The sequence below is a fragment of the Sinocyclocheilus grahami genome, unplaced genomic scaffold (genome assembly GCF_001515645.1).
Source record: "Sinocyclocheilus grahami isolate Dianchi unplaced genomic scaffold, SAMN03320097.WGS_v1.1 scaffold1465.1, whole genome shotgun sequence".
NCBI lineage: Eukaryota > Metazoa > Chordata > Actinopteri > Cypriniformes > Cyprinidae > Sinocyclocheilus > Sinocyclocheilus grahami.
In genome coordinates, this window is record NW_015506644.1 from 190,104 (window position 1) to 217,811 (window position 27,708).

The 27,708-nt window shown below is 38.6% G+C and overlaps 1 protein-coding gene across 1 annotated transcript; it reads left to right on the forward strand.

The window, feature by feature from the left end:
- Positions 1-3,353: 3,353 nt before the first annotated feature.
- On the forward strand, positions 3,354-21,980 carry LOC107570490 (polypyrimidine tract-binding protein 2-like). The gene is made up of 14 exons (XM_016256717.1): positions 3,354-3,448; positions 4,109-4,139; positions 4,353-4,413; positions 8,593-8,765; positions 8,947-9,090; positions 9,208-9,366; positions 9,469-9,579; positions 9,913-10,111; positions 11,155-11,270; positions 18,502-18,535; positions 19,115-19,207; positions 19,302-19,518; positions 20,083-20,160; positions 20,679-21,980. Exons 1-14 carry the CDS (start codon positions 3,441-3,443, stop codon positions 20,806-20,808), a joined length of 1,554 nt encoding a protein of 517 aa, XP_016112203.1. The 5' UTR covers positions 3,354-3,440; the 3' UTR covers positions 20,809-21,980.
- The last annotated feature ends 5,728 nt before the right edge of the window (positions 21,981-27,708 follow it).

Here is a 27,708-nt window from a genome sequence, read left to right on the forward strand (position 1 = left end):
TATCATAGTAGTCTTTTATTTATCTAGAAACCATGCATATATTGGTAATTGTTTGCATTTCTGTAAAACAAAAAATTTTCAAGGGGCCTGAAAACTTAGTAAGGCATTGTATATGTTTGATTATACCTCTGATTGTGGACACTCTTCCCTGTGATGTGTGAGTTTCTGTTCTCTCCTCTGGTGGAAACCATGAAACGAGCAACATCGATATTCTCCCCACCTTTATCTGACCTCACACGTGACGGCACACCATACAGGTTGACACCTTCTAAAAAGCTTGTCAGGACTGTAGCAGCTTTATTATTGGTGGCAGCGTTCAAATATACAATTAGACGGCTAAAGCCATCAATGCCACCATGAACCACAATACGCCACCTGGAACAGATATAAGAAAATTAATTTCAACAATATTAACAACTAGGCTTTTGAGTAATGATATAAAACACGTTCTACTATCTATAGTAAATCAAAACAGCCAAAATAGTATATCACATACTTAAGACGATACCTTTTACATACAGGGGTTGGACAAAATAATATGAACACCTGTGAAATAGACAATATTTCTTTATTAAGATGTTTTACCAAAATTTTATTTAATAACGATTATAACATTATTAGACTAGATTAACTGAACGTTTGAATAGTCTCCAGGTGAATGTTGTCTATCAGAACATCTGCCAGTTGGTTCAGAGATGTTGAAGGAGAGAATCTACTTCTCACTCTTCTCTCAAAAATATACTCTCATGATGGGAGAGGTGCCCGTGTCAAATAACATAGGGGTCTTCATGAAATTGGAGGCAGAGCTATCAAAATAGGGGTGTTATCCTTTTAGGTAGGGACATTTGCTTCAGTGATTTAAATTATAAACAGTCTTTCTCAGAAATCCTTTACTGGACCTTTAACAACACAATCAGAAAGATCTGCTCGTATAATTACACCAATAATGTCTATGAAAATTCGCAAAACAGTCAAACGGATGTTTCTCTGCTGATTAATGTTTCACCACTCATCCAAGCACATTCCTCAGTTCCCTAGCATTACACACACACACACAAAATGGCATCACATGACATTATCCAATTACTTATTATATGATCTTGCTGGATGAATATTAATATTTCATAACATTTGGTAAGAGTCATTGGAAATTTAGGTTGACAAGAAAGATCCTTCTTGTGAAAAACAACATTCAGATATACATTTTAGAACAGTGTATTGAGGATTTTGGCTGAAGAAGACAGGTCTGATTGCCATCTTATCACAAAGTTCTTTCAACCTTACCCCAACAAATTTACACTTGCGGTCTACATGGTAGTTATGAAATTTAAATGCTGAAAATCACTGTGATAAAGTGATCTTGATCTGCATTGAATTAAGCTATGAACACACATCCCTCCAATTACACATTCATGCTTTAATTTTCTTTTGTTCAACTGTACAACCATTTCCTATTCAGTCTGAAATAGAAAACACATCCAGATGAACATGATAAATAATATTCTACTGTTGTCAGCATACCTTATTAACTTATGGTTACCATCGATGTGCCATAAACTGTTGGGTGCAGGGACTGTGTATTTTCTACGCCTCCGGGGGTTCAGTTGAAGACTGCGCATAAGGACACCCTGGGGATCCACGCGTCTCATGGATCCTTGAACATGTCTCCCTACAAAAAGTAAATTCATCAATATGCATAGTAAACATTCCAGTCTTTGAGTTCACCTTTGGCATGCTCAGTGGGGACCTAAAAGACAATATTCAAAAATATTACTGTACTGACACTATCAGATGTGAATACAAAAACTTGAAATCAACTGAGCTCAATAAGGACACTTCTGAGATGTTTTACTAGCTTAAAATCATGTAATAATGAACTCTGCAACACTGACACCATTTCAAAGGAGCTTCACAGTAATGCACAGGTAAAATAAAATCTGTATTGTATAAATAATTGCATTGTATATATATATATATATAAAAAAAAACATAATTGTCTATTTCTATTTTACCCAGGGATGCTACTATGTCAAAGTACAAAACCTGCCTTACTCTGTACTCGAAAGCCCTGTGCACCGATATGTCCAACCATCATTTTATATCCGGCATTTGGGTGACGCTTTAGTACATCTTCTACCAAAGCATCCAGTTCAGCGTCCTCCAGAGTTGAAAACAGGTCGCTTACTCTATGAGAATAAAATAAACCCATTATCAGCAGCTGTGCAATGTTTCCAGCAGTTTGACCCATTGAGAGATAAGTTTCAATTGTGCTTATCGGAAGCAAGTACGATGGACGTCCCATCGTAGTACAATCTGCCTCGCACAGATTTTGTTGTGCAACTCTCTCGCTATTTGTGAAACGTCCGCCATAGTATACACACGCGAGAGCTACAACCTGTCACCACTCTACAAAGCCAGAGTAACCGAGCAATCGCTTCAATCAACGATTAACCAATGGTAAGCAAGACCTATTAGCAAGACCAACCCACCTAATTATCATACATGACAAAGAAATGTAAGAATAAATATGAAAAAAAAAAAAAAAATTTTTTTTGAAATAAATAAAAGTAAAAAATAAATACATCTGGAAATAAATACATATTGGAATAAATATAAAAATAAATGAATCTATAAATAAATAAATATAAAATAAATGGGAAAATAAATAAATAAAAGAATAAAATAAATTCAAAAGAAAAGCAGAAAATGATAAAGGGGAACAATAATTAAAAAAATGAATTTTATTAAAAATTAATCATATTTATTTTATCAAGTCGTTTATTCATTCATTTATTATCATATTATCACATTTATTTATATATTTATTCATTAACATTTTTATTTATTCATTCATTCATTTTTTATTTCTGCAGGTTTGGTCCTCCATACTGAGGCTTCGGCTACGGCTAAGCGTCTGCTCGTCGGTTCGGCTAAATGTTGAAATAAATAAAAGTAAAAAATAAATACATCTGGAAATAAATACATATTGGAATAAATAAATATAAAAATAAACGAATCTATAAATAAATAAATATAAAATAAATGGGAAAATAAATAAATAAAAGAATAAAATAAATTCAAAAGAAAAGCAGAAAATGATAAAGGGGAACAATAATTAAAAAAATGAATTTTATTAAAAATTAATCATATTTATTTTATCAAGTCGTTTATTCATTCATTTATTATCATATTATCACATTTATTTATATATTTATTCATTAACATTTTTATTTATTCATTCATTCATTTTTTATTTCTGCAGGTTTGGTCCTCCATACTGAGGCTTCGGCTACGGCTAAGCGTCTGCTCGTCGGTTCGGCTGTGTTCGGGTGACTCCGTGAATAACGGACTCTCATCCATTTTGCATAGTTACGCGTGTGTGTCGAAGGCTGCTCTGCTCCTGCGATCGGTATCACACCGTGAAGAACGTTTTTCCTGCAATGGACGGGTAAGTCTGCGTTGTTTACAGAATAAGAGAAAAAAAATTGCTATTTTTGAGAGTAGCTTAAATTCATTCTGAAACGATTTTGGTCGCAATCTTGAGCGCTCTGACAAGGCCGTTCGCGCAGACGGGTGATGCATAAGCCAACGTTGGCTAATAATAACAAATGCATGCTAGCTCCGCAGATCATATTTTACCGCTGAATATATGCGTTGTGTATACAGAATATCAAATAGCAACCTGCAGAATAATTTAACATCAGTCTATGAAGTGTTTCGTATAATGTGAATTACAGTGACATGTAATGTAGCGTAGCTCCGCGGCTAACGGTACTGTTGCTGCGAGTGCGGGCGCGTCTGATTTCCTTTGTTTGAACTGTAACGGTCACTCGTTCCAGCCACGAGCGGAATATTAATTTATCGTTACAGAATACGACTTTATTATGCACAATTTGCGTTTCAAACCTCAATTTTCTACGCGCACTATTAAGCTTCTTATAACAAACTGCTGATAATACTGTCCGTATTGTTGAACAATTAATATTTGTAATTGAGAAATTAGTGCACTGATGACATGTGGTGTGGCATGGATGTGTATGTGATTTCGAAAGTGTAACAGAACATACAGCCCAGAATTCATCGGCATTGTTCTGTTTTCTCCCTTCAGCATTGCAAGTGATGTTGCAGTTGGTGTGAAGGTAAGTGTTTTTCTTTTCTTTTCTTGTCTTCACTTAATTTTAAGATATTGTATCAAAACATATGCAACAAATCTGAGAGAGTAACCGCCTCCACAGGTCCACATTATCTTGGGATATTGTGAACAATGGAATAATGTAAAGTTATGACTTATACATCATTTTAATTATTTGAACGATTTACTGAATTTGCAGTGTACATCTGTGTCTTTCTAGAGAAGCTCAGATGAATTGCTGTCTGGCAGTCTGTACAACAGTCCAAATTCTTCAGTCACTGGTAAGAGGAGGGAAGACAATTGTAAACTGGGTTTTAAAGATGCATCATTATAGATTTGTGTGTGTGTCTGTGTCTGTGTGTAATTGATAACCAAAAACTAAGTTCACAAGGAATACAAATAATGAAAATTCCACAGAAACGCCACACATTTGAGAACTATCATTCACAAAAGACCACCGATTTGGTCCTCTTAAGCCTGGCTCACACTACAGGAGTTTTAAAATCCTAACCGATTATGAAATCTGGTTGCAGCACACACATAAGGAGAATCTTTGCAGATTATCTTCTCTCAAATCTTAAACATGCACACACTACAAGATTTGAACATCATGGCGCATCACACACTACAAGATATTATTAAGATGATCATGCCAGAGCGAGCGCCTCACGTGATCGCCTCGTGACCAGGGCATGTCTATGTGGTGGCCAGGGGTGGCACCGGCCCCCCCTGAAATCTGGCTGGCCACCCCAGGTGCCCCCCCCTACCAGATATCTTGCGATAGGCTTGTTTTTAGTAAATGTCTAACGGCATCTGGCAGTGGCGGATCCTGTGTAGGCAGCTGCCTAGGGCCGCATTCTTCTCTTCTTTATACTTAATTTTAAGTGGTCAGATCGGGAGGTGCAAGATTCGATCTGTGAACGCCTCACATTACCAGATAATCCGCGCCGAACATAGGGACCGATCGAGGGGCTCGACAAGATTTTTGCTCCAATTCTCGGGAGGGGGAAATCGGGGCTAAATCGGGCTAAAAATCCTGTAGTGTGAGCCAGGCTTTAGATGGCTGAAAAATCTCCCGAGCGCTGTCATTGCCTTTCGCCATTTTGTCTCGTGCAAAAAAAACAACAACAACATTGCATGCTGCTTCTGCGTCAGACTGATGCTGGCTGGACAGGATTTACCGTGATTTTTCAAAATCGCGATAATCAAATACGTAAGTTTTGATGATAAGTTTTGATGATAATTCAATTTTAAACGATAATACTAACCGTCAGGGCATTTTATCGTGAAACCGGTAATCGTTCCATCCCTACTTGTAAGTGAATGTGTCGTTTGCAAACCTTTATAATGATCTTGTTAGTTGATTTATAATGCACGATGGACACTGCCATGTTAGTTTGCGCTGTAATTCAGAGAATCATATCTGTCTGATTCACAACATGTAAATTCATCCGTTTCTCATGAAATACATGAAAGTAAGTGGCCATTGAACTGGGAGAAGAATAGAGTGGCCAATATAGTTACCTACACAATGTGTATCCGATATGAATAAAACATATTGTCAAATTATAATTGAACGGATTGATATTGCTGCTTCTGTTGACATCAGTGTGTATTTTACAAACTATAAATGTATTGTTTTGCTAGTACTTATGTGTATTTAAAGGGTTAGTTCACCCAAAAATGAAAATTCTGTCATTAATTACTCACCCTCATGTCGTTCCACACCCCTAAGACCTTCATTCATCTTCAGAACACAAATGAAGATATTTTTTATCAAATCCAATGGCTCAGAGAGTCCTCCATTGACAGCAATGCCACCCAAACTTTCAAGATCCATAAAGGTAATAAAGTCATTATTTTTGTTTTGTTTTTGCACACAAAAAGTATTCTTGTCGCTTCATAAAGTTATTGTAGAACCACTGTAGTCACGTCGACTGTTTTAACGACATCTTTAGTACCTTCGTGGATCTTGAAAGTTTGGGTGGCGTTGCTGTCAATGGAGGCCTCTCTGAGCCATCGGATTTGATCAGAAATATCTTCATTTGTGTTCTGAAGATGAACGAAGGTCTTAGGAGTGTGGAACGACATGAGGGTGAGTAATTGATGACAGAATTTTCATTTTTGGGTGAACTAAACCTTTAAATGTCTAAAACCTAAAATAAAAATAATGTGGTTGAAAACACTGCATAGTTGTGATTATATGACAAACGCCGAGTTCGTCCGTCTCTGGCTCAGCGCCAGCTGAAACGCAGAAGCACATTTGAATCTGGCAGTTATGTGACATCACTGAACATTCTAAATCCCATATGTGGGACTATACTCCCAGGGGCACAGAAATAACAATTCCACATGTGGGACGTAACCCTCTTAAATCACTACAAACCATGGGCTTTATGGGGCTTATTGCTTTTATAAAATTGTTGCATATACCTGGCAAGGTTTCATAAAATATGCTAACAGCATCAAAAATATAATGATTTAAAGGGTTAGTTCACCCAAAAATTTAAATTAGCCCACAAATTACTCACCCTCAAGTCATCCTAGGTGTATATGACTTTCTTCTTTCAGACGAATCCAGTCGGAGTTAGGGCTGAACGATTTTGGAAAATAATCTAATTGCAATTTTTTTTTACCAATATTGTGATTGCGATTTAATAAGCAAATATTTTTTAAAGCTCTTTATGTTCTGTATTATTCAACAAAGACAAGCTATAAATCATTGTATAGTATGACCAACACTATTAAATAGATTAAACATAAATGTTCTTTTCTGTAGGCCAGGCCTATATGTTACGATGAAATTGGGTGATGCATGAATTGATATGAATGACATTTTTATTTAACAACTACAATCACAGTAGTATATTGACTGATTTGTTGAACTTCCAACCTTGTAAGCATGTAATAATTATGACAACATAAAGCACTGACAAATAAGCCTGGTGTAAACATTAATATGAAAGTCAGTAACAAATCACACAAACTAAAGTAGATTGCAGAAATATAAAAAAATCTGTTGCTTTACCACACTACTTTAGGTCATTCAAAGTCACTGTAATAAACATATGTAAACATGTGGACTGCACTAAACACTGTCTGTTAACTTTAGACCAGTGGTTCTCAAACTTTTTTGGTCGCGCCCCCCTTTAAACCTATAAAAAAAAGCATTTTTTTGTTGGTTTCATGCTGTCCGCTAAGGCATAGGACACACAAAGGCTTTCCTCCTCACCAACTACATTAAACACAGTGTCAACACCAGACGCAAGCGGCAAAATACAGTAGAACCATTATAATCAGTGACGCTGTCTACACGCGACACACCAAAACCCAACATTAAACTGATGCCGTGTTCTATTTATGATGTACTGACACAAAGTTAAAATGATATGCAACAGTCACTTTGTCGCGTCCAGTGTAGAGCTGTTGCGGCACGGCGTCCGGTATAGACACAGTGAGTGAAGCCGAGACCAAGATATGCCTCGTCATATTTTCTGCATTTAGCTTTTTAGCATTAAATGACCAGCACCTGCCTGGGTCTGGTCGACTTCATCTATGGCTTTTCTCTTCGCTTTCACAAACCGATCCATCCAACATTTGTTAACAGGAGCAAAGGAAACAAAGTTTCCTTAGCAAAGGAAAACCAGTCTCCTCTTGGCTTATATCGAAATCCTCCGACATTCTTCTTTACAAATCCTCATTTTGTACTTTTAATAAGTGACCGGTGTTTTGTTTTAATCTCTCCCCTGCGCTTCCGCAAGCGTCACTTCTGAGCGGCGCATGCGCAAAGCTGACCTCATAAGTCATCCGCCTGGAGCTGCTTCCGTGTAGGACTATTGGCGCAAGCTACATTAAAGTGATTATAACGTTTTGAATATGGATATTTTTCTTAAAAAAATGAATTTTTTTATGGATGGGAGCTTTTTATTTATCTTCTTTTGGACTGATGCATGCAACACCCGCTGAGTGACATTAAACAGCTTGAAAGATCAAATACAATTTTTTATATAACTCCGACTGGATTCATCTGAAAGAAGAAAGTCATATACACCTAGGATGACTTGAGGGTGAGTAATTTGTGGGCTAATTTTCATTTTTGGGTGAACGAACCCTTTAATGATAACAAATTATTCTTCTGCTAAGCAATGTAGTTCCTCAGCAAACATTTATCAACACAGCAAAACTCAGATGCAGTGGCACAGTAATACTCCTGTAATAAGGTCAGAGGTGTGTGTTTAAAGAGTATTTTATTAGTTTCATTTATTAGTTTCAAATGTGGCTCATACAATCATAATAATATAATTTCCCCAGTTAGTAATATAATTTATATATATATATATATATATATATATATATATAAATGTTGGTCCAATTTATTTAATTAAATCTCATAAAAACCTGATAAAACCAAATAAAAAACAAGTTTTGAAGTCCAGGTGTATTTCTGATTTATTTGACAGCTAATGGAAGTGACAGTAAAAAACTAAGGGTGGAGGACAGCATGGATAGCCCACCATCCAGAGTCATTCATATCCGGAAACTCCCCAATGAGGTTTCCGAGACTGAGGTCATCGCCCTGGGTTTGCCCTTTGGAAAGGTCACTAATATCCTGATGCTTAAAGGCAAAAATCAGGTATGTGAGGGACATTAAACCAAGCTCCTGTTGTAATAGCAAGGAGATAGATCTTCTGAAATTCAATTTAATGTTTAAAATGTCTGTTAAAGCTGTTTCTCTAATTGGGTGAACAAAGTTTTTGCTCATTCATTTGGAAAAAGAGTCTGTTTCTTCATTTTGAACACTTTTCCTCAATTAGGCATTTTTGGAGCTAGGAACAGAGGAAGCAGCTGTTACTATGGTGAACTACTACACAGCTGTTACACCTCAAGTGCGTAATGTCCCAGTGTTCATTCAGTACTCCAACCACAAAGAGCTCAAGACTGACAGTGCGCTCAACCAGGTTAGAAAATACACCCCTTCTTGTTTAAAATTTTCATAACTAAAATGATATCAGCAACAGAAGTGTGTAATAAGCGTAGTTCTGGTCCTAATCGGTTGCCCTGCTTTCCATCTGAAGCGAGCTCAGGCCGTGCTGCAGGCGGTGTCCGCGGTCCAGGAGGGTGGCTCTCCAAGCTCGGCCGCAGGCGAGAGTGTGTTAACGCCTGCTCCCAGCCCAGTACTGCGAATAATCATCGACAACATGTTCTACCCAGTCACCCTGGACGTCCTCCAACAGGTCACTGGCCACAGCAGGCATCCATCAAAAAAAGCAAGCCAAATATTTTTTTTAAACACTCGTGCCTCTGAATTAACAGGACTTTTTATTGATCTCTCTTAGATCTTCTCCAAGTTTGGGACTGTCATGAAGATAATCACGTTTACCAAAAATAATCAGTTCCAGGCTCTTCTGCAGTTCAGTGACCCAGTGAATGCCCAGCAGGCCAAACTGGTGAGTGAACGAAAAGGAAGATTGAAACCACCGCAAAACTCCATAAATGTGTAATGATGTGCCAAAGCACTGTTATGAGATTTTTAATGTGATGGTTATGGCCAAAGGCAAATTATGATCCAGTCATATGTTGGTTTAGTACCTTTCTTTCATGTATGTGATGAAATGACTGCAGTTGTCATTACTTGTAGAGGACTGTTTTTATTACTTTGAGCCAGGGCCCTACATTATGCACTGGCTGTAATTATTCTTATCCTTATTCACCTATGTCATAGAATAACAAATGTCTTGCTCTCATCCTCTGTCTTTCTTTTTCGATAACTTTCATTAAAGTCCTTGGATGGTCAGAACATATACAACTCCTGCTGCACTTTGCGTATTGACTTCTCCAAGCTGGTCAACCTGAACGTAAAATACAACAACGACAAAAGCCGGGATTATACCCGGCCCGAGCTGCCCGCAGGAGATGGTCAACCACCCGTGGACCCATCTGTGGCCGCCACTCTCAGCAAAGATTCCACCTCCCTGCTCGGTAAGTTAGAAAACACTCATGTGTGCCTCAAATGCAAACGTTGCTCAATCACACCTTTAAGACCCATCTTCCCTGTCATTCTCTGACATGCATCATCATCTCCTGTCTGCATAGCTTCAGAACAGAGTAGAGGTGTGAATGCTTCCCCTCTATTATGATTCATGAGAGTTTTCTAGTTCTTAGTGGAAAATGGGTCAATGGTGCCTGAAATGCAATCCGGTCTAATTGATGTGCCATTCAAACACGTTGCTTTACGTTTTTGCCGCTTCCACAGCCCCCAGTCTGTGTTTGATCCCGTAAGACTTTGACTGTACACGTTCTCCTTAGGTACTCCCTCTGGAATGGTAACTTCCTACTCTAGTGGTGGAGGGTTTCCATCTTCTCTAGGTACCTATTCTTCCATTTACTTTCCTTTTTTCTTTTGATTTTCTAACCCTACTTGAATGCGCTCTTCCTTCTGAAGGACAGGGACTTTTCCAGTGCTGTCAGAATTGGCAGGGCTTTCATGTTGAAACCACCCCAACCATTTGTCCTGACTTGACATGCAGGATTCATAAACAGTGTCGCTATTTGTCAAAGCATAAATCTGAAGCTGCAACAATAAGCCCTTCCATTCGGCATTTTAGGCCTGATGTAATAGATTGACACGCACACTAATTAGGGGCCTGTATTTCAGACAGACTGGCAATCCAAACTGCCAAACACAAGTTCCCTTTAGCTAAAGCAGAGCGGCCTATTGAGCGACTAACTACAGCAAGCAGACAGGGCCCTAAAAGCAATTTTGTTTTCGGATATTGCTCTAGAGCGCCAGTCTGTGTGAAATCGTTTCAGATAGTGATCTGCCTAGCGGCAGATATTGACTCTGGGATGTGGGTTTGCCCGAGGTCTGTGCTGTTGGCTGCGTAACTGGATGTGCTTGGTGTGGTGGGTGCAGACAGATAGAATGCATGGCCACAGGGCAGATCCACCTGAGATGCTGAGCTTTTGGCTGTTCTGGGCTGTGTGGACTGACATGGTCCGGCTTCTCTTCTCTCTCTCTATAGGGGCCATCAGCCCTCTGAGTGCAGCGGCGGCGGCGGCGGCAGCAGCTGGGAGGGTGGCGTTGTCTGGACATTCGGGACCTGGCGGAGTGCTCCTGGTCAGCAACCTCAACGAAGAGGTCCGTACACCCCCACAAAACACACACACACACACACACAAACATATCCCTGCTCCCTCTGTTCACAGTCTTTTCATTATGTCAGTCAGGTCACCAGTACACTGTATGTCCCAGGTTGTTTATGTTCAGTCCTCATCTGTTAAAGATCATTTTTGAGTTTGAGGGGCCTTAACATAACCTTCATGACATTTAGCAGCAGAGCAGCGTTAACATACTTGAAATGTTGTTGTGTCGTGAGAGTAGAATAAAGAAGAATTCTTGGGGATGTCATAAGCTTTTTCAGAATTGTTAAATGTTTTTTCAATAAATACTAGAGCTGGGTAAAAATTTATATTTTTTTAAATTAATCTTTACCATCAATTGCAAGATCAAATATCATTCTTAAAACCACAAGATAATTTTAATGCATGCCTGTTTTTAGCACACGAGTAAAACATTTTTAATATCACATGATTTTATTATTTACATTTCTACGTCATTCCAAATCTTGCAACATAATGCTGCATTATATTTGCTTTATTAACCTGTAAGGGCCCAAAATACATAAATGAGAAAATGAAAGAAATAGTTCACCCAGAAATGGAGATTCTGTCATCATTTACTCGCCCTAATGTCAAGACCGTAAGACTTTTTTTCTTCTTCGGCACACAAATGAAGACATTTTTAATATTCTCTCTTCATTTTTGTCCATCCATTGAAAGTCCATGCAGCCAAAACTTTAATTTGTCAAAAAAGTCTTTGAGATATCGTAAAAGTAATCCATATGAACAGAGCTGTTTAATACAAGAAGTCTTCTGAAGAGACAAGATAGCTTTAAAGCTGGAAAACACTTCACAACTTCACTTCCCAATTTATAGTCTGGACGCTTCATCCGATGATAGTTATGGATAGTCAGAACCAAGGTGCATTATTGGGCAGTCGATTTCACAGAAACCACATAGTGTATGATGGGCACAAACTTTTTTTTTTCTTTTTTTTTAAGCTTCAGATTATAATTCCTTCCAATAGTTGAAGGATATCAAACATTTTTTTTATGTTTTGGGACAACTTTAGAACACATTGTTTACATTTGTCTTGGCAACAAGGCTGTGTGTTTTTGCTTTAGAACATCTTGAAAGTTTGGCAAAGTATGATCCTCATCTGTTTAGTGAATGGTGCCCAATTGTTCCTAAAACCCTTTAAAAAGTTTGCAGGCCTTTATCCACATATAATCTTTGATCAGCGTACCTACACATAGATACTCAACCTTGCTTGCTTCATGTGCCAAAGCAAACCTCATTGGTCCCCACTTGTCTAGCAGGCATGTTGAGCTTCCGTGTTTGCCATATTTGCTGAGATTTATGTATGTGTGATGATCAATGTTTATATGTGAATAAAAGCCTAAATTTAATCTAAATTAGAACAACATGTGGGAGAGTAAATTATGACAGAATATTAACTTTTGGGTGAACCGGGAGTATGTTTGTCACAGTGCACTCTACGACAAAAAAATAAAATAAATATAAAAATAATTTGTGCCAATACCCAGCCCTTCTAAATACATCATCGGGGCTTCCTTCATTCCAAAAACACTGTAAACACATTCCCATGTTAACTTTGCTCTTTGGAGGGATGTTTTAAAGTGGAAGTGAAGCAGTCAGTCAAGTTTTGTAAACTGATTTCCACTTTAATAAAAAAAATATATATATATTTATATACTGTGTGTTTGTGTGTGTGTGTGTGTGTGTGTGTGTGTATATATATATATATATATATATAAAACATGATTAATGTAACCAATTAATAGAAAAAGGATGTTTTTTTGTTTGTTTTGCTTTTGGAGCAAGAGTGTCGACTTCTTGCAATACCACAGCATGTGACATCACAGGGTTGGTTTTCTCCATTGGCAAGTGAAGTAATATAAGCATTTCTTTACTTTTGACAATCTATCACTGCGTGAGTACCTCATTGAAATCTTTTTCGTGCTGTCTCATGCTTGAATGGCTTAAAACAGTTTAATGTTTAAACTGAGAAGACTTAAAACCAAGCGGCAACCTCCCGCTCTCTCTCGTGATGCCAACAAGTGACTTAAACTGTAATTCATCAACGGGCCGCTAAAGGGATCATTTGCTGGCTGCAAAAGGGAGTCAATCCCATAGACTCCCCATGTTAAAATGCCCAACTTTACAGCAGAAAATAAACATGTTTACAGCCTGGTTCAAAAAATTATTTTGGTTTATACAACCCTCTACGCACACCTTGGCAATATAATCACCATTGGCTAGTAATTTTTTTTGTTTACTCTCCAGACTGATAAACTATTTTACACGCGCACACACACTCACACACACACACACACACATGATTCCACCCAATCAGCTTATCTTTGTAAAATGGAACAGCTTCTTAAATAACTGAATGTGCACTCTTCGGCCAATCAAGCATTATATTATGATAATTAAGCACTATTTAATGATAGAACTAGTGATTAGAACTAAAACTTGGTAACCTTCTGCTTGTTCTTAAAAGCTGAATAATTCTAAATGAACTCTGTTATTTTGACAGGAAAATACAACAAAGAATATGGTTTACATGTAGCGTGTCGATTCAGCGTGGTATGCAAGACTCTCGCTCTCTCTCTTTGCATGTGTGAGAAACACAGCGCTATCAGTAAAGCGACGGCGAGTCGTGCGCCTTCACACTAGTTTACGGTGCGTCAAATACAGGTGCGCTGCGTGCTACATACTGCGCATCCATTGAGTACATGACATGATCCATTGAGCGCATCCAAATAGTACAGATCGCTTGACGGAGAGCGAAACTCTCAAGCGCTCAGTCAGCGTGTTTATCGAGTGAAAATCTGTGTTGAACGCCTCTCACACATCAAAATCTAAGAATTTATTAGCCAATGGCTAATGTTAAGACGTTATTTAGTCGCCCATAGTAAGATTTAGTAGCATATGCGAGTGATTTACTCGCAGTGTAGAGGGTTGTTATACAGCAAATTTTGCCCTTCATGACAACTGTGAGGGGGGTGGATTTAAATTATATTAAGCCTTAAAGTTCTGCATAATTAAGGGTGTGGCCACTTGAGTGACAGGTGGATTGCCGCTGCCGTCACCACCATCGAGCTAGGTGGGCATGGTTTCAGCAACCAGTTCCCGCCTTTTTGCCCATTTTCGATTATCCGGGAGTGACGCACTGCCAAGATGGCGACGGCTGGCTCTGCCCACGTACATTGTCTGCTGATATAAGGTATTTCATTGCACTTTCAAAAGTAATCTGAACAGCCTATATATGTGCAATAATTTAACTGAGCCCCCACTAACTTGAGTTAAATGCCACTGTTATGTTAGAACGCATCTCATTCTTGTTTCTGTGGTGGTGCGTCGGGCTCGTCATGGGGTGCGTGGTCCGGAGCGCTGTATGACTGATGTATCCGTTTCATTGAACTTTACTGTAAATATATGAACTTACCTGTTTTAAATACCTTTATATTTAACGAAATGCCCAACTTTACAGCAGAAAATAAACATGTTTACAGCCTGGTTCAAAAAATTATTTTGGTTTATACAACCCTCTACGCACACCTTGGCAATATAATCACCATTGGCTAGTAATTTTTTTTGTTTACTCTCCAGACTGATAAACTATTTTACACGCGCACACACACTCACACACACACACACACGATTCCACCCAATCAGCTTATCTTTGTAAAATGGAACAGCTTCTTAAATAACTGAATGTGCACTCTTCGGCCAATCAAGCATTATATTATGATAATTAAGCACTATTTAATGATAGAACTAGTGATTAGAACTAAAACTTGGTAACCTTCTGCTTGTTCTTAAAAGCTGAATAATTCTAAATGAACTCTGTTATTTTGACAGGAAAATACAACAAAGAATATGGTTTACATGTAGCGTGTCGATTCAGCGTGGTATGCAAGACTCTCGCTCTCTCTCTTTGCATGTGTGAGAAACACAGCGCTATCAGTAAAGCGACGGCGAGTCGTGCGCCTTCACACTAGTTTACGGTGCGTCAAATACAGGTGCGCTGCGTGCTACATACTGCGCATCCATTGAGTACATGACATGATCCATTGAGCGCATCCAAATAGTACAGATCGCTTGACGGAGAGCGAAACTCTCAAGCGCTCAGTCAGCGTGTTTATCGAGTGAAAATCTGTGTTGAACGCCTCTCACACATCAAAATCTAAGAATTTATTAGCCAATGGCTAATGTTAAGACGTTATTTAGTCGCCCATAGTAAGATTTAGTAGCATATGCGAGTGATTTACTCGCAGTGTAGAGGGTTGTTATACAGCAAATTTTGCCCTTCATGACAACTGTGAGGGGGGTGGATTTAAATTATATTAAGCCTTAAAGTTCTGCATAATTAAGGGTGTGGCCACTTGAGTGACAGGTGGATTGCCGCTGCCGTCACCACCATCGAGCTAGGTGGGCATGGTTTCAGCAACCAGTTCCCGCCTTTTTGCCCATTTTCGATTATCCGGGAGTGACGCACTGCCAAGATGGCGACGGCTGGCTCTGCCCACGTACATTGTCTGCTGATATAAGGTATTTCATTGCACTTTCAAAAGTAATCTGAACAGCCTATATATGTGCAATAATTTAACTGAGCCCCCACTAACTTGAGTTAAATGCCACTGTTATGTTAGAACGCATCTCATTCTTGTTTCTGTGGTGGTGCGTCGGGCTCGTCATGGGGTGCGTGGTCCGGAGCGCTGTATGACTGATGTATCCGTTTCATTGAACTTTACTGTAAATATATGAACTTACCTGTTTTAAATACCTTTATATTTAACGTGTTCGTTTATGTCCAATATTTAGTGTTAAACTGTTGGTCTTTAAAAGAAATCTACTATTGATTTTCACTGTTGACTGATTTTGCAGACCTTTTAGACGGATAGCTTCTGTGCGCCGATGCGGCAAACTTGTCACAGGATGCGCGGTCCAGTGATGTATGACAGTTTTATCTGAATATATATGAATAAATATTTTCAATACAGTATTTTTATATATAACATGTTAGTTTATCAGTATGTTTGAAAGTATATTATTTCGATTATTGGTGCTTCCATAGGCTCACTCTCGTGCATTTATTTTGTTTTGGTTTTGCGGTTTTGTATTTAATTGTGGGCAGTCGTGACCTAATGGATAGAGAGTCTGACTTGTAACCCAAAGGTTGCGGGTTCGAGTTTTGGGCCTGCAGGGATTGTAGTTGGGGGGAGTGAATAACCAGTGCTCTCTTCCACCCTCAATACCACGACTGAGGTGAGACCCTTGAGCAAGGCACAGAACCCCCAACTGCTCCCCGGGCACCGCAGCATTGCCTGCCACTGCTCCGGTTGTGTGTTCACTGCTGTGTGTGTGTGTGCACTTGGATGGGTTAAATGCAGAGCACAGATTCTGAGTATGGGTCACCATACTTGGCAACACGTCACTTCACTTTTTTTCACTTTAAAACACCAAATGGTTATAAAATAGCCTGTGACAAGAACAGAGAGTCTCTCTTGCCCCACCCACCCATGCACGATAATATTGTGTATCGTCGATCCATAAATGACTTGATAAATGACCATATCACCCAACACTAATTTAGACAGTTTGATATTCATCCAATTAAAATAAACATTTGTGTGTTCAAAAAGTAAGGAAATGCTTATATCATTTCACTCTTCAACAAAGCAAACCAACTCCGTGACGTCACACTGTGCAAGATGGCGGCACCCTTGCAGCAAAAGCTTTGAAATTGTTACATTAATCATGTTTGTTATAATTTTTTTAATCAAAGTGGAAATCAGTTTACTAAAAAATTTCAACTTGACTGACTTCCACTTTAAAGCTGATTTCAAAGTTATTTCAGTCACTTTTCTAATGTGCATTAGATGTATTCAGTCACACAAAATGAACAATGAGCAGGTGACTTGTCTTGACATGAGTTCAGATTGACCTGTGTCTCATTTCCATCCTCAGTGTATTTCATATATCATGTTCAATGTTATTTCAGTATATTTGCAGTTGACAGTGAATTGATAGTGACTAGTAATGAATTAAAACCTGTAGCTCTTTGTTCTCTATTGTGACATTTATACTTGCAGAAATATACTGAAAGCATTCTCAGTAAGGTTTTCGTCAAAATGGAGGGTCTTTCTGCAGTCTCTCCTCTGTGCAAATTTTGATCACTGTCTCTCCTCTCTCTTTATCTCTCCCCCTCTCCCCTCTCTCTGGCTCTCTCTCTCTCCCTCACACCTTTTCACGAGCAATCTGTCTGGAAGTAATATCTAACTGTCTTTTCTCTGTAAGCTGTATCTCTCTCTTCCTCTCCTGATGCTCCACTGCCTCTCTCTAAGCTATTCAAAGTTGGTATGAAACATGGTAGCCCCACCCGCCTCTCATTTCTCTCACACTCTTTCTCACTTTGATTTCTCTGTCTTTTTGAAGTGTCCCAGTAATTCCCCATCATGGTTTTTGTTTTCCCAAACACTTGTGGGTTTGTGGAGTTTTCTACATGTCGACATGACGTGCTCTCTATTGATGCCATAACTCTGCAAGGTGGTTTTCATACCTACCCGCTGCATGGCCCCGCCCCTTTACAGCTATAGGCTGATCTTTTATTTGTTTGTTTTTTCTTCCTAAATGCTTTCTCATACCAAAGCCTTCCACGCGCTCTGCATGCTTTGTCCTCCTCACAGTGTTTCTGTGCTGCAGTTAGTCTGAGTAAATGTGCCCTGCCCACGTTCGGTCTCGGGTGACTACGTTTGGCACAGTTAAACATAGTCGGGAGAAGCAAAAAAAAAAAGACAACCCTGCCATTTTCTGACCAAACTCCTGCATTTCCTATGTACTGACCTGTATATTATTTTTGTCCCCCCTTCCAACTCTTTTTCTTTTCTTTTTCTTTTATCCCACACTGTTTCCAACCCTTCCTCTTCCCTCTTCTCTCCTCTTCTCTCCTCTCCTGACTCCTCTGTGATTGGTTGGCTCTTTCTCTCCTGCAATCCTGTCTCCCCGCCCTCCACCCATTCATGCTTTGTGCCTAAACCAAAACAAATGTTCCTCCTCGGACCGACTTGCCCCAATTAACTGCCTTGATCCATGCTCCATGACCACCTCACCATTCTACGGGAAACCACCCTCCGTTATGGATGATCTGTTCATCTCCGCTCTACCTCGACTCTTCTCTCTTCCTGTCTTACGCTGCTTGCTCTTCTCTCCTTCTAAAGATGGTTACGCCCCAAAGTCTGTTTACCCTCTTCGGTATGTTATCGTTAGCAATCTACCTCTTTTTTGTTTATCTCTTGTTAATTTCATTTCAGTTGTTTTTTTTGTTTTTGTTTTTTTTAATCTTTCATTTATCATTTAAGGGTTAGCTAATAATCTGGCACTAGTGTAACAACAGTTTCTTAGTTTTCCAGTTGAATTTGTTTAGTTCTATTATGCCAAGTTTCAAATTAAATAGTTTTTTTTTTCTTTCATTAATTTGTTTTTCCTTGGCTTTCGAAGCCTCTGTCTCTATCTTGCTCTATCTGTCTCTCTTCATGTACAGCTTATATTAATGCATGGTTGATTGTTTTGCATGTAGGTTTTTGTTTTTTTACTTTGCCATATCACATGAGCTTGTTTTTGGAGGGCGTATCAAAATAAGTTGTGTCTGTTAGAAGCACTGTTTTGGACTCTTTGGTGTAGATAATTTGGAAGATTTGTACCATCATCTTCACCTTTCATGTCAGAACCGGAGCTTCTGAAGCACTAACTTGTCCTTCCTGGTTCACTCCTCTTCTCCTCCTCCTCCTCCTCCTTCCCTCCCTCTTCCATCTGCCTCTCGCCTAACCGAAGGTGTCTACGGTGACGTGCAGCGTGTGAAGATCCTTTACAATAAGAAGGACAGTGCTCTAATCCAGATGTCTGATGGAAACCAAGCCCAGTTAGGTAAGCTGACACGCTGTTCTTTTCGCGATTAACATGTATTGTTTTTATATTGCATTAAGACAAACAAAGAGCTGTCTTTGTCTTCGTTATCTAGCCATGAGCCATCTGAACGGGCAGAAGATGTATGGCAAGATCATCCGTGTGACCCTCTCCAAGCACCAGACAGTACAGCTGCCCAGAGAGGGTTTAGATGATCAGGGCCTGACCAAGGACTTCACAAGTTCTCCTCTGCATCGCTTCAAGAAGCCTGGGTCTAAGAACTTCCAGAACATCTTCCCCCCTTCAGCTACACTCCATCTCTCCAACATACCGTGAGCATGCAGGAGAACATCAGATTTGTGTATAATTGTGCAGCTGTGCAGATTTGTACAGTCCTAATGAATGCTAGTGGTGATTTTTCTCTAGGTTTTGCCATTTTATTAATACATGTGTATTATTCTGGAATCATAAATCTTGGACCAAGTGCTGACCATCTTTTAAAATTAATTGTCAGTTTTTTCCCTTGCAGTGGCTTTCAGTTCAAGTCTGAGATTAAAATGTGACTACCAAGGAAAATTAGTTTTCCTTTTTTATTGGTTCATGCATCATGATAGCATTTTACCATTTACTCTGAGGAAATGCTAATAACTGCTTGTTTCCCCTCCAGTGAGAATGTGACCGAGGAGGATTTACGACTGCTCTTCTCAAACTCTGGCGGTACAGTGAAATAAATTAATTGTCAGTTTTTTCCCTTGCAGTGGCTTTCAGTTCAAGTCTGAGATTAAAATGCGACTACCAAGGAAAATTAGTTTTCCTTTTTTATTGGTTCATGCATCATGATAGCATTTTACCATTTACTCTGAGGAAATGCTAATAACTGCTTGTTTCCCCTCCAGTGAGAATGTGACCGAGGAGGATTTACGACTGCTCTTCTCAAACTCTGGCGGTACAGTGAAAGCGTTCAAGTTTTTCCAGTAAGAACCCACTGCATTCCATTTCTTAGTCATTTTTGTCTACATTCACGATCCTCGGTTTGACCATCACTTATTTTTTTAAATCATTATTATTTCTAGAGATCGCAAAATGGCTCTGCTGCAGATGTCCACGGCGGAGGAGGCGATTCAGGCACTCATTGACCTTCACAACTACGACATGGGCCGTGGCCACCGCCTGAGAGTGTCCTTCTCAAAGTCCACCATCTGAGGATGCCCTGGTGCTATGTCACCTTTCCTTTCTCTCTCCCAGGAGCCTCAAGTCGAATTAATTTTTACCAGTCATTCCTTAACACCATATCAAGAACTTCAATGAGAATGGCCCTTAAAGGAACACTCGCTCTGTATCTGCTCCTTCTATTGTTTGTGTATGGCCAGCTGTTACTCTGTTTTAGGATGGATTGACAAAAATGTGCCACTGCATTCAATTTCTTAGTCATTTTTATGTACATTCAAGGTTGTCGCTTTGACCGTCATGTTTGTTTTCTTTTACTTTCTAGAGATCGCAAAATGGCTCTGCTGCAGATGTCCACAGTGGAGGAGGCGATTCAGACACTCATCGACCTTCACAATTATGACATGGGCCGTGGCCACCGCCTGAGAGTGTCCTTCTCAAAGTCCACCATCTGAGGATGCCCTGGTGCTATGTCACCTTTCCTTTCTCTCTCCCAGGAGCCTCAAGTCGAATTAATTTTTACCAGTCATTCCTTAACACCATATCAAGAACTTCAATGAGAATGGCCCTTAAAGGAACACTCGCTCTGTATCTGCTCCTTCTATTGTTTGTGTATGGCCAGCTGTTATTCTGTTTTAGGATGGATTGACAAAAATGTGCCTTACTTAGCAAAATAGCATCATCCCTTTGCTCTCGTTGTTACACATTATAGAGGCTTAGGCACATTATGTGTGATGATACAGAAAACGTAACCTTTACAGTCACCTTGCTTTGTTGTTTTGATGGTTTTTGAAAGTGATAGGTTTTGCTCTTGCCCAATGTGGCCTCACCTTGTCATTGTTCAAAACCAATTCAATTCAAGCTTTGAAAGCTAGTCGGCTTGCTTTGATTCAGAGGCAGAAGCTCATTTTTATGATCTATTGAATTGAATCTGAACACAAGTAACTGGATTTGATGAAACATACTCCAAGTTGTAAATTATCTCGTGAATTTGTTTTAATTTCGGGCTGTAGTGTTTTATTTTTCTTCTTTGATCAGGCACCCAAGGTACTTTTTGTAATTGAAACCTGTGGTAAACAAAACTCTGACAGTGGTGAGCACAATCTGTGACGTATAGTACCTGCTTGGATATTTTTCACTCACTTTTGCTTCAGAGAATTCTGTTACCAATTTTTTTTTTTAGATGAAAATCAGAGCATGTGCTGATGGATCTCGGCAGTTGCATGTGTCAGATTGACCATGTTTGATGTTGTGATGTCACATTAATGTAGGGACTGTTGGGACCAAAGTAAATGTGCCTTTAGTCTTACTTTATTCTGCATTGTACAAAATGTTTTATTCAACCTCTGCAATATTTGTATCAACGGAGGAAAAAAAAAAAAAAAAAAAAAATCAGACTTTCCAACAGGCATCACTCATATAAATGATCATTAATTGTCCTTGTTCGTGGTTGTACAAGAATCGCTTACTGATTCTACTGAAAATTGACATTTTTGTGGTCTCGGCCTGGGAAACAAGGGGAAGGGGGGTGTTCTGTACATTTTCTACATGAATTAAGTTTTTACATCTTTAGGAATGTAAAGTTCAGTATAGAAGCGGCACAATTAAAAGTTCTTTTTTCTACCAAGCTCTTGCTTGATGGTCCCTGTGTGGTGTAGTGCTTTTATTCTGTAGCATGCTGAATAAACTCTTCTCGCTCTGCATTCACCTCTGCCTCTCTGCTGTCTCTTCCTCTTCCTGTACTGTCCTCTGTATCTCACTTAGCTCTTTTTCTCTGATGCACTCTTTCCAGGGTGTAGAAAAACACTTGACTTGGTATAAAAATACACCCTGGTAGTAAAACATGAAAACGATGTAATCTTTGACTTTATTTGCAGTGATAATCTGTAACTTTCTCATCCTGTTGTCTTATTCTATATTTTCTCATACTTATCCACTTTTGTTTTTGCATATCCAACCTGGATATCAGTGTGCCATTTTCTTGTCCCCATAATCTATCTCAGAAAGCAGGGTGTTTGGGCAACAGATTGGACCCTGTGTTAAGTTGCATGTAATACAATGGAGAAGAGGTGCTTACAGTATTCAGCCTTTCATCATGCGACTGATTGTGTGATTGTTTGTTGGAAGTCTGGAGGAGAAAGGACAATCAACTGGCACCGATTTGAGCTAAGATGCAAGGTACAAAAGTTGCAGCTTGCACCCTTTTTGTGAACTGGTATAAATATAGTAACAGTGCTGTGCTAGAATCCCTCTGGGAGTGTTTCTTTTTTGTTAAGCATGCGATCTTTTATATAGAAAGAAAGCTTTTACAGAGCACAATAGCATTCCTATAGTTGAACATAAAGGAGATTCAACGTTTTTGCAGTTGTGTTGCCTCTAGGATTGGCTGCTTGGCATCAAAATCTTAATATTTTGGATTTTGCAATGTGAGTACAGTGAGATAAGGCTGTTTCCACCAAATTTCATAGCGCACAAAAAAATTTCATAGCGCACAAAATCGAACATAGAAAAGTAACTGAAAATGTGTCTATAGGCAAATGATTGCTGGCATTTTTGCTATAATTATGACAAAGCTGCCTGTTTTCATACTTTATTAACAGAAGCTGCAGGGAATATTGATATATTAAATTAACCATGATTCATTATGTGATTCCAGAAGTTTCAAGAACTGCATTTTCCTCAGTAAAACAATTATTGTGGGGGAAAATGATTTCTTGATTTTGAATTTTCTTTCTTTAATTTTAATTCAGATTAGAGTTCAATTTATTACTTGTATTAAGCTATGTACTGAAGTGGCCCCTAATATGCACCCTATATTATGGCATTTTCTTTTATTTACTGGTTTAAAAGCCTTCTAAATTAAAAAGTGAAGTTTTTATTTTATTTTTTTACATTGAAATATTGGCTGAAGACTATATATTTTATAAATTTCAACATTTTTTGCAAAAATAATTAGCCACTTAAAGTGCAAGACTGCCAAAATCGATGGCCACCACAGTAGTTCTGCTCCAAACCATATTGGAACATTTGCTAATTTAAATTTCTGAATAAAAAAATGTGCTTTTAAATGTGCTAATTGAACTTAACAAGCCTGCTCCAAAGCTCAGGCTTTTTCCTAAAACTTTGGGATCTTGTTATTGTGTTGTGAATATTCTGGATGCCAAAGCTCCCTTGAACAATCCAAGCCCACTCTGCTCATTATGTTGTTGCAAGGCCACCTGTAACTCACCACGTAGCCTTTAATACTATTAATGCCTGGAGAAAAGAACTGCTGTTTCTCTCTGCTTTAAGAAAAGACTGCCAGAGAACAAGCTGTAGGCCTAATACAGGTCAGTTCAGAGATCAACAAGGGACAAAAAACTACTAGAATTGTTTGACTGGATAACTGATGTTTTTCTTCAACAGCTATTATAATTGTACACAATTGTGGACAGTTATAGTGAGACGTCATGCAGTGCTAAATAGGAGTCATCAGTTGTACTGTGACAGATCGCATTTCCACATGCCCAGTCTGATTCAGAGCAGTTTCTCCACTGTAAGTACAGAAATAGTAGCATTGTCTTGCCCTTCCTTAGTCTTTGTAGGTCAAAATGATTTCCCAAGGAGAATTAAATATTTAGAAGAGACAAGTATGATCATTCCACCCTCTTTACTTTGGGAAATTGGCATTGGTATTAGAGGTTGCACTGGGTTTGAATTATTAAACGGCTCTCTGATACTCGGCAGATTTAATTAGCATAGCGTAATTATGACCCAAATGTCAACAGACTCCATGGTTCTCCATATATTAAACATATCGCCAACCGATCTCCATATATTACAATTTTTTTTCCTTTAATCACTTCCTATTATGTGTCGGTTTGACAATTTTGCTCTTTAGTCCAAGGTTTGTTGCATTGGGGCATATTCCAGCTGTGAAGTTCAGGATAGACTAACCTTGAAGGAAACCTACATCTCCTGCAGTTTTAAATGGATAGTTCACTCGAAATGGAAAATTCTGTCATTAAAATAAAAAATAAAAAAATTTGCCCATAAATTACCCTCAAGTCATCCTAGGTGTATATGACTTTCTTCTTTCAGACGAATCCTGTCGGAGTTATGTTAAAAATTATCTTTGATCTTTCAAGCTGTTCAATGCCACTCAGCGGGTGTTGCATGCATCAGTCCAAAAGAAGTTAAATGAAAAGCGCCCATCCATAAAAAAAGTGTCTCACACAGCTCCGGGGGGTGAACAAAGGCCTCCTGTAGCAAATCGATGCATTTTTGTAAGAAAAATATCCATATTCAAAACTTAATAATTACTTTAATGTAGCTTGTGCCAACAACTGTACACAGAAGCAGCTCTGGGTGGATGACGTAAGAGGTCAGTGTTGCGCATGCGCCGCTCAGAAGTGACAAACGCGGAAGCGCAGGGGAGAGATCAAAACAAAACACCGGTCACTTATTAGAAGTACAAAACGAGGATTTTATTTATATATAAGCTAAGAGGAGACTGGTTTTCTTTTGCTAAAGTAAGGAAACGTTGCTTCCTTTGCTCCTGTTAACAAACTTTGGTTTTCACCAGACTCACCAGTGCATGCGCAACGCTAAACTCATACGTCATCCGCCTGGAGCTGCTTCCGTGTACAACTGTTGGCGCAAGCTACATTAAAGTGATTATTACGTTTTAATTATGGATATATTTCTTACAAAAATGCATCGGTTTGCTACAGTAGGCCTTTGTTCACCCACCCTGAGCCATGTGAGACACTTTTTTTTTTTTTTATGGAAGGGCGCTTTTTATTTAACTCCTTTTGGACTGGTGCATGCAAGACCTGCTGGGTGGCATTAAACAGCTTGAAAGATCAAAGACCATTTTTAATATAACTCCGACTGGATTCGTCTGAAAGAAGAAAGTCATATACACCTAGGATGACTTGAGGGTGAGTAATTTATGGGCTAATTTTCATTTTTGGGTGAACTAACCCTTTAATCTCTCAAGATGTTCCAAACCTTTTTGGCTTTCTTTTGTCAATGGAACACAAGATTTTTATTTTTATTATTATTATAATTTTTAAGAATATTCTGGCCTCTATTTTCAATATAGTGTATGAGGCCTGGGGATGACACCCAGCTACCTGGGACATTCTCAGAACTTTGGCTATTGTTCTTTCAGCAATGTTAATAGAATGTAAACTTTATCACATAAACGTTATTTATACATTGTTCATGGAACGTTTATTTTTCCTGAAAAATCTTGTCTAACTTTTTTTAAAAATTATATTTCTTAAGAACGTTCAGAGAATAATCAAAGGTAGCGTTCCCATAATATTAGCAAAATGATCAAATGGAATGCTCCATTGTTAAAAAAAACATTTTTTTCATTGTTCAGAGAACATTCACAAATAGGCCTAACGTTTTCGTAACTTAATGAGAACATTAGCAAATCGTATTTGTTATTTTGCAGCAACATTTTGTTTGCTAGGAAGCTGCAAAATAACAAAAAAGAACCAAAGTATAATAAACTATATTGCAAGTCTTCTAAAGTCTAGCTTTTTGTAAGAAACAGAATGAACTTTGCATTCCACTATGCTGCTTCTCTATTTATTTAAAAATGTTTCTATGTAAACATGCGCTACACAGACTTGATGGGCTTCTTGTCAATCACGCTTCTCATCGACTGCATTTTAGCGCATGATAGCATTCTAAAAACATGGTGCTCAAGTTGGAGTTTAAAATTTAAAAATAGATCTTGCATTTTTCCTCTACTCCAATACACTGCGTCCTGTGTTTTTAATTGCAAAAATGGCACCCAAGTCATTATTCACTGAAAATGTAGACATTGGCCTGTTTTAATTCGTCAACTAACAGTTTTGTCTGGTTTAAAAAAGTAGTCTGGATGATTCGTTTATGAATCCAGTGATCCAGTTCTCGAGTTCAACTCATGATTCAGTCGCAGTAGTTAAAAGTCATATGGGTGACTTTGATCCCAGATAGTCTGCAAGATGTCTGTTAAAGATTGCTTCATCTGGAAAGCATCTGCTGTGTGCAAACATCTGATAGATGTCTTTAAGATGTCAGTTTTACATACATTCTAAATCATAAACATCTTAAAGATGTTATTTGACATCTAATAGGAAACGTCCTAAAGACGTATTGCAGATGTGCAAACATTCTAAAAAATAGGTCTTGCAGATGTAAATGCAGAAGTCAAATAGACATCTCTGTGATGTCCGTGTGCTATCAGGGATATGGTACCTTTGCATTCTTATTGAAGCTTGAAAGCTTCCATCCCAATTTATTACAATTGCATAAAAAAAAAACGATGGAAGAAAGTCAAGGGTTCAGAATTAGGGATGCACGATATTGGATTTTTGCCGATATGCCGATATTTTTCAGCTCATTTTGGCCGATAGCCGATGGCGATATATTTCCTTTTGTTTGTAAACACCAAGTATCTCCTGTGTGGAAATTATACGCAAATTATTTTTTACTTTTGGTTAGTTTTTAACAATAACTTATTTGTTAGAATTAAATAAACAATAATGAAGTTCTTTTATAATGACAGTACAGGTGCATCTCAGTAAATTAGAATGTCGTGGAAAAGTTCATTTATTTCAGTAATTCAACTCAAATTGTGAAACTCGTGTATTAAATAAATTCAATGTACACAGACTGAAGTAGTTTAAGTCTTAGGTTCTTTTAATTGTGATTTTGGCTCACATTTAACAAAAACCCACCAATTCACTATCTCAACAAATTAGAATACTTCATAAGACCAATAAAACATTTTTTTTTGTGAATTGTTGGCCTTCTGGAAAGTATGTTAATTTACTGTACATGTACTCAATACTTGATAGAGGCTCCTTTGGCTTTAATTACTGCCTCAATTCGGCGTGGCATGGAGGTGATCAGTTTGTGTCACTGCTGAGGTGGTATGGAAGCCCAGGTTTCTTTGACAGTGGCCTTCAGCTCATCTGCATTTTTTGGTCTCGTTTCTCATTTTCCTCTTGACAATACCCCATAGATTCTCTATGGGGTTCAGGTCTGGTGAGTTTGCTGGCCAGTCAAGCACACCAACACCATTGTCATTTAACCAACTTTTGGTGCTTTTGGCAGTGTGGGCAGGTGCCAAATCCTGCGGGAAAATGAAATCAGCATATTCAAAAAGCTGGTCAGCAGAAGGAAGCATGAAGTGCTCCCAAATGTCTTGGTAAACAGGTGCTTCTCCACCCTTCCTCCAGACTCTAGGACCTCGGTTTCCAAATGAAATACAAAACTTGCTCTCATCTGAAAAGAGGACTTTGGACCACTGGGCAACAGTCCAGTTCTTCTTCTCCTTAGCCCAGGTAAGACGCCTCTGACGTTGTCTGTGG